Source organism: Monopterus albus, unplaced genomic scaffold, assembly GCF_001952655.1.
Source record: "Monopterus albus unplaced genomic scaffold, M_albus_1.0 scaffold40.1, whole genome shotgun sequence".
Taxonomy (NCBI): Eukaryota; Metazoa; Chordata; class Actinopteri; order Synbranchiformes; family Synbranchidae; genus Monopterus; species Monopterus albus.
In genome coordinates, this window is record NW_018127920.1 from 49,774 (window position 1) to 56,686 (window position 6,913).

At 39.5% G+C, this 6,913-nt stretch overlaps 1 protein-coding gene across 9 annotated transcripts; it reads right to left on the minus strand.

Annotated features, from left to right (window-relative positions):
• Nucleotides 1–346: 346 nt before the first annotated feature.
• cyb561a3a (cytochrome b561 family, member A3a) lies at nucleotides 347–6,366 on the minus strand. Of its 9 annotated transcripts, none has more exons than XM_020599413.1 (8): nucleotides 6,314–6,366; nucleotides 5,077–5,215; nucleotides 4,953–5,000; nucleotides 4,100–4,304; nucleotides 2,099–2,307; nucleotides 1,789–1,943; nucleotides 1,531–1,699; nucleotides 347–1,437 (listed from the first exon to the last, which is right to left on the minus strand). In XM_020599413.1, exons 2-8 carry the CDS (start codon nucleotides 5,206–5,208, stop codon nucleotides 1,411–1,413), a joined length of 945 nt encoding a protein of 314 aa, XP_020455069.1. In that variant the 5' UTR covers nucleotides 5,209–5,215; nucleotides 6,314–6,366; the 3' UTR covers nucleotides 347–1,410. The 9 variants fall into 9 exon arrangements, with proteins under 9 accessions (XP_020455069.1, XP_020455065.1, XP_020455063.1 ...); XM_020599409.1 differs by lacking the exon at nucleotides 6,314–6,366 and adding an exon at nucleotides 6,212–6,294; XM_020599407.1 differs by lacking the exon at nucleotides 6,314–6,366 and adding an exon at nucleotides 5,774–5,911.
• Nucleotides 6,367–6,913: the final 547 nt, after the last annotated feature.

Below are 6,913 nucleotides of genomic sequence, written 5' to 3' on the forward strand. Positions count from 1 at the left end.
CGTTGTACATGTCACAATGACAATGAAAATAAAGCTTCTTCTTCTACAAGCTGACAAGTAGCACACTACTTGCCAACCTTGAGACCTGGGAAATAGGGAGGATTTGAAAACCACAGTGGGGGGTCTGGGTCCTACCTCAGAAAAATTTGAGGTAAAACAGCAGGTCCCTGAACAGGAGCATTCATGGACATCCAGTAACCTCAGGCCCTGTGTTTTTCTCCACATCCTATAGTTACAGTGCAGCAGCAGCAGGGAAAATATATCCACAAAACCGGAAGCAGTTGAAAAATTCCTCTTTTACAGTGGCACTGGTGGATGTCAGGCAAGCACACATGAACGCACATGGCCTGGAGATTATGACCATTCAAGGAGATCCTTAAACTATCACATAAGACTTTATTTTGTTAGAAAAAATGGTTCGCGGGTGAGACAGTACTAAAACATACGTACACCTCACTTGTTGAGCTTTAGGGCACGTCTAAGATGATAATTCACTGTTGTAACATTGTAAATGCCCAAGTTCAAAGGGGTTACAAGTCTTTCTTTGGTCATGTTCATTTGTGCTCAATATCTCATGCACCTTGTTTCACTGTCCAACAACAGTCAGCCACCATTGATGGATTCCATTTTCCCTGAGACAACTTTTCCAGTGCGGCAATGTTTTGGTGAAAGCTTTCACCACTCATCACTGACCGCACCAAGATTTGTGGGGAAGAAGTCCAAGTGTGGATGGAGAAAACGAATCTTCAGTGACATGTTGCACTTCATCATATGATGTGAAGTAAATAGACACTTAAAATATGAGAGAAATTGCAAAATAAGATGTCAAAATGATAGACAGGTTTAAAGGATTCAGTGACAAGCAGCCAAAAATCTGTCAGAAACACCCAGAAGTGTTCAAAAGTCTAATCAAGCAAAATCTAAGCTGTCCATTGTTATTTTCTCTCAGAAAAATCTTTTTGCTCAAGTCAAATACAGAAACAGATTAACAACGCCATGACGCTGTACTTCAACACTGCAGTGCTTCGAGCTCAATGTTCACCTCAATTGCTAACATGTTTACATTACAATGCTAGTATGTTGAAGTTCAACAGGTACAGAATGTTTGCCATCCAGTTTACTGCATAACGTAAACAATACAGTACATCATGGGAGAGCTTATACCGTGTACTGAGGGAAATATCACCTCTGTTTTGATTTTATTTTCCTTTGGGCAAAAAAAACAAAAAAAAAAAAACAATCTTAAATATAATTTCAAATAAATATTTACAGATGCAGATAATTCTCACCCACTCCAGAGAACTGCTTTTACATTCAGAGGATGACATTTTGGTCCTCTTTTAATCTGGGATAGTTGAAGCGATTTTGCAGGGAAGGGTGTGATGCTGTGAGCAGTTTTGCAATGTCCAATTATTCATTTTCTTCTTGAAGCAATGGCTGTGGAAGAGAGTATAAAGGGATAATTAACACTTTATCAAATTAAAACCTCTAATCTCTGTTACTGCATATCAACTAAACTGATATTCTTACCGTGTAAGTCATATCCTCAGGCTGAGAGTCTGGTCGCTGCCATTTATGGTGGGACAAAACCTTTAGGACAACCAAGCCAAAGGCTACAATCAAAACTCCCAATGCATTTCCTAACTGAGCCTCAGGTGGAAGGTTAGTATATGGCTGAGTTCCATTGGCATCTCCTTTACTGTGAGGGGAAAAAAAAAGTTTTTAGACAAGTTTTACATTTTATCTGAAATGAAAGAATTCATAAAGAGTAACAAAGATGGCACTCACAGAACAAAGAAGAGTTTCTCATTGATTCCGGAGATGCAGGCTGCAATGCTGAGCACCAGTATGCTGCCTCCCAACCACACATGGATGGGCTTCAGGAGTTTACGTAGTGATGCGGGTGACCAGGGCAGGAGGAAGCCAGCCACACCCACTACCCACTAAATGGATAAACACACAGAGACATCTACAGATACAATGAACGGAAAGGCGCACACAAAAATCACGTCTCAGAACAAGAAAAAAACAAATGCATGTCCACCTTACTGTATTTGGCTAACAATGTGATTCTCGTTCTGCATCTAAACTTGTATACCTGCATGGCGAAAAGAGCTGTAGCAGCAATTCCAATCCAGCTGTGCAAGGAGTACAGGTTGGGAGTGTTTTTGGCATTGTGGAAATCAAATACAGCACAAAGTCCCACGATAGATAGAACTAGGGCAATTAGCATCAGTGCAGCATGAAGCAGCTTCCAAGGGAGTTTATTCTGACCCCAGGTCAGGGGGATGCGGTACAACACAGCTCCTGCAGGGGAGCAGCACCAACAGAAAGGATGCAGAATTCATTTAAAAGTCATGTACAGATATGTTCATTTGTGCTCTGTAGCAGTTTGCCTCTGACAGGTGCTAAAAAAAAGCCTGACGATATCACCAGGGTGATCTAGATTTGAGCCTTTAGACTAGACATTTTTAACCAAAATGAGGCAGTGAATTGGGGGGATTCTAATGAAAGATACTACTGAGTTGCATTATGGGAAATGCAGGGTCTGGAATTTCAGGAGCTAGACTTATACTAGAGAGACACGGAGGCCAATATTATATCACTTGAGTATCCTTTTAAGAAAAACATGAACAAGTGGTGTACTTTTTTGAACATACTCATTATTGTTACCATTCAGGTTTTGATGCACCTATAAAAGTAAACTGTTTTTTTTTCCTCAGATTTTATAGGCTGGTCCTAAAGAAACTATTTCATTTCAATTATATATTTTGAGTGTCAAATAAAATGTAAACACAAACAATGCCTAACCATCTAAAGAAAATAAATCTGGCTGTTTACTGTTGAAACCCAAATCAGTAATATGAACATACTAGTGTTATGGTAGCCCCCCTCACCAGGAGGGTGAGGGAGGACTGAGGTTGGACTCAAGTTTGCAGACCCAGGTGCTAGGGGGAAAAACATAACGGTTGCTGGTAAAAAGAACACAAACGTCTCAAAAAGAACATAACAAAGTCCAAGTACGTATACGGTCCGGGTAGAGTGGAGATGGTGAAGGGAATCAAAAAATGGTGAATCATGGGACTGACGGCATGGAAGATAAAAGCACGTATATTGAGTAACGAGTAGCTAATGTGGATAAGGTCAAGCCAAAATGCACAGGAACTGTCAGCGTAGCATCTTACACACATACATTTACGCGGAAGAAACAATCATGAATCACGTACTAGGGGTAAGTAAAGTTATGTATCATATGTAGTGTGGTGCAGTGTAAGTTAGTGTAGCCCGTAAGTGGTGTGGTAGAGTCAAGCCAAAACGCACAGGAACTGTCAGCGTAGCATTCTAACCCCCTGTATATTACGCGGTACATACTGTAGATATGTTCCGGCGAAGACGGAGCGTCTGCCAGAGGTTTATATAAGGAGGCGAAGGTAATCATCGGGACGCACCCCAGCTGTGTGCATCGACAAACCAGTCGCTAATTACTGGAATGCAACACAGCTGAGGTGCAGAGCCCACAGGATAGAGAGAGCAGAGGAGAGAAAGACGGAGGAGAGGCAGCGGCCGCCGAGCGGCCCTGACAACTAGTGTACAGAATCTGAACCATGCATTATAGATGTTAAACCAATGGTTCCCAAATTTATTTTTATTTATGACTTCTCACTATTACGTTAAGCCCTGGGTCACTTGTGTTTCTATAATTTGTGAGGAATTTAACTGAATAAGTTTTCTCAGGCATCTCATTTTAATTATTTAGAAAAGAAAGAAAGTAAGATGTGCCAGGTATAGAGTATACATAATAAGTAAATGTGCACTGTTCTGTGCCAATATGTGCAGAACTGAACACTGTGTGCAAAGATAAAAACAAATGCCAGTATGTGCAAAAACTAGCATTATGTGCAAAGGTAAAACCAAAGCAAAACAGTCACTATGCACATTACCTCACGTCTGTTACTTACATAATGCATCAAATTATACACTAGGTCTGTATGCAACCTGCAAGATGTAATTAGCTTAATACAGTCTGACTGTCAGAAGGTTCAACAGAAGTGAAAAACAGAAATGAAACTTTCCTATCCAAATTTAAAAAGTCACTCACCAATACCGTACACCACCACGAGACCTGTGACCATCAGGACGGGGTGCCAATTGAACTGCAGGGCCGTGCCATCCCAGGCAAATCCACCACGCCACTGTTTATTCCACACGCACACACACACCACGCAGGCCAGGCCCAGGCCCAGGCACAGCAGGTAGCACATGTAGAAGATCACAATGGACCTCATCCTGGAGGGATCTGTAGGCTAAAACCATAAAGAGAATAAAATGAATACAAGTTTAAGGCATCTGTACTTTACTTGAGATTTTTTCATTTTCCACTACTTCATACTTTGACTTCACTACGCTTTAGAGAAAAATACTGGACTTTGTATTCATTACATTTATTTGCTAACTTTAGTTATTAGTTACTTTTCAGAATGAAGTTAATAAAAAAAATACAGTATAATCACAGCATTCATTGATCCTTGATGTAAAATTCGCAAGATAGCCAGCAAAAATTCATAAGGTAGTTAAAATTTGCTCCACCTTTACTAGCTGCAACATCAAATGTGATATACACAATAACGCATCAGTAGTTCTATTCAAATAATATGATGTACATCAGTGTACTTTTACTTTTGGTATTTTATGCTATACCTTTACTTAAGTAACATTTTGAATGCAGGACCTTTGGTTGTAACAGTATTTGTACACTGCAGTATTGCTACTTTTACTTAAAAAAACAATCTGAGTACTTCTTCCACCACTGTAAATTGTAATAGAAATGGTTGAATGGAAAACGCCCTCTATCCTTTAACTGTTTGGTTCAGTATCACGCCAAATTCAACAGTTTTATCATAATAATGACATTTAATTTATACCATTAGAAACATGTCCAGGTGTTATCTTACCTTGTCCACGGCTGTTGCAACACTGAAAGCAGTTCTTACCCTTGGACGCTGAGCTTAACAACACACGGTGTAAAGGTTATTACATTATCTCATAATTTCCCGTTGAATCATGACTGATACTCACATTGTTTGCTTTCAGTTCGTGTCTCTGTGCTTCAGCTGAACTCTCACTTCCACATTCAGCTGTAGTGAGTTGGCTGAGGGGGAAGAAGTCAGAGGAAGAACAGCTGGGAGATGAAGGGCCACCCCGCTGCATCTGCTGCCTATAAATAGAAGGAAAGTGGGAGTATATTAATTAGTGTGAGTGGGGAGTAATTAGCAGCATCCAACCTACAAAAATCTCGTTAAACAAATATGCTGAAAAAATATCTGGTTATATAAAAAAGGAATTCAACGGAGTGACAGCTCAAAGTGTTCTGCTCTCTTTTCCATGTGTAATCAAGATATCAAATTAATGTTATGTAACCTCAGTGGAAAGAAGCAACAACTGCCTGGAAATCAACAGTAACACAATGTCATGACATTGCAGGCTAATGTAACGTCAAATAACGCTATCTAATTATCAAGTAGCTAAAGAACATTATCTACTTTTATATCCACCTGGAGATGTAACTTCACACTGAAAACATTTTAGATTAACCCAACCAAAGAGTGTAATTTATATACTTCTTAAATGATTTAAGCCATTTTGTGGCGACTGCGTCTGTTCTCTGTCAGCAACGTCGCCCTAAATTCGCATGTTTTTCAAATGAAGTCTTGTAAACTTGCCGTTTTCAGTTAGCGTAGCAAGACTTCACGTGTTCAAAATGCATGTAATATACCTCACAAATAGTGTCGACAAGAAATGTTGCGTTTACAGGTAAAGCCGGTTCTTATCAGTAGAATTGTTTACATAATCTATTTCCTTGTTAACACCGCAATGCCTTGTGGGAAATGTGGTTCTTAAGCTTAATCACGAAATTCTGCTATTTAATTAAACAATCTAATGTCGTGCGCTGTATAGCTTGATATTATACTGTTCCTCTGGCGCTATTTTTTTTCTCCAGCTCGAACCATCTGCCTCCCTACTACACTGATCAGTGATCACCTTAGAGAAATTAGAGAAAAAGGGGGAAATGAAGATCGAATAAAAGTACGCGCACGTGCAACATTAACACAAACAATAAAACAACAACAACAAAGCTATACACTGAAGCTAAAAACAACACATTTGGGGTTTGTATAGCTACAAACATGTGGATTAATAGTGATGGAATTACTTTGCTTGCCTCACTGACCCTGTGGTCACTGGATGTGGCAATGACAGTGTGAAAATCTAGGAAAAGAGACCCAGGAAGGGGTCTGCCTCTGCAGGCGCTCACCTGTAGAAATCTGTTGTCTTTCAGCTCCACCTGGACGCTGTTTTAATCAGTATTTGCATTTCTGCTGTTCTCACCGTCTCCATGAGCCCTGAAGGGCCTAAGTGTTCATGTCCTAAAAAATAAGACTACACCATACACTTTTTATTTTTATTGTTACTCATGGGTGTTCTACTTAAAAAATAAACATTTTGAAGGCACAATTCAAACTGGGTGCATGTACTAAACAAAATAATATGATACAAGAATTTAGTGTGATTAATTTAGAGTTTCTCATAATGTTAATGCAAATTTGTTTTTTGTTTGGGGGGTGAGATGTAATCTCAGAACAGAGCATGTTGGCCTGCAGACGGTAAAACTCTCCTGTTTGTAGTTTGAAGATCCCAAACTTTCAGTGTGTCTGTAATACATGTTATGTTTGCTTCTTTCCATAATTAAAACAGTGCAAACCATGGTGGAGGTTGGCATATAATTCTGTCTCTATGCTCATTTAAAACTTCACAAAGTCTCTGTTAGGTGCCTCAGAGGTTGTCTTTGTACCAGTTACAGCTGTTAATATATTGATGTCAAATGAAGAACTGACTCTTTAAACTCTTGCTAGGT

Bases quoted from the DNA above. Each gene is read 5' to 3' on its own strand.
- cyb561a3a (XM_020599413.1), bottom strand. From the start codon at position 5,208: ATGCAGCGGGGTGGCCCTTCATCTCCCAGCTGTTCTTCCTCTGACTTC. The intron at 2,308-4,099 runs GTGAGTGACTTT...GCTCCCCTGCAG, and splicing joins CGTGGTGGTGTACGGTATTG to GAGCTGTGTTGTACCGCATC. The intron at 1,438-1,530 runs GTAAGAATATCA...TCTCTTCCACAG, and splicing joins CTGAGGATATGACTTACACG to CCATTGCTTCAAGAAGAAAA.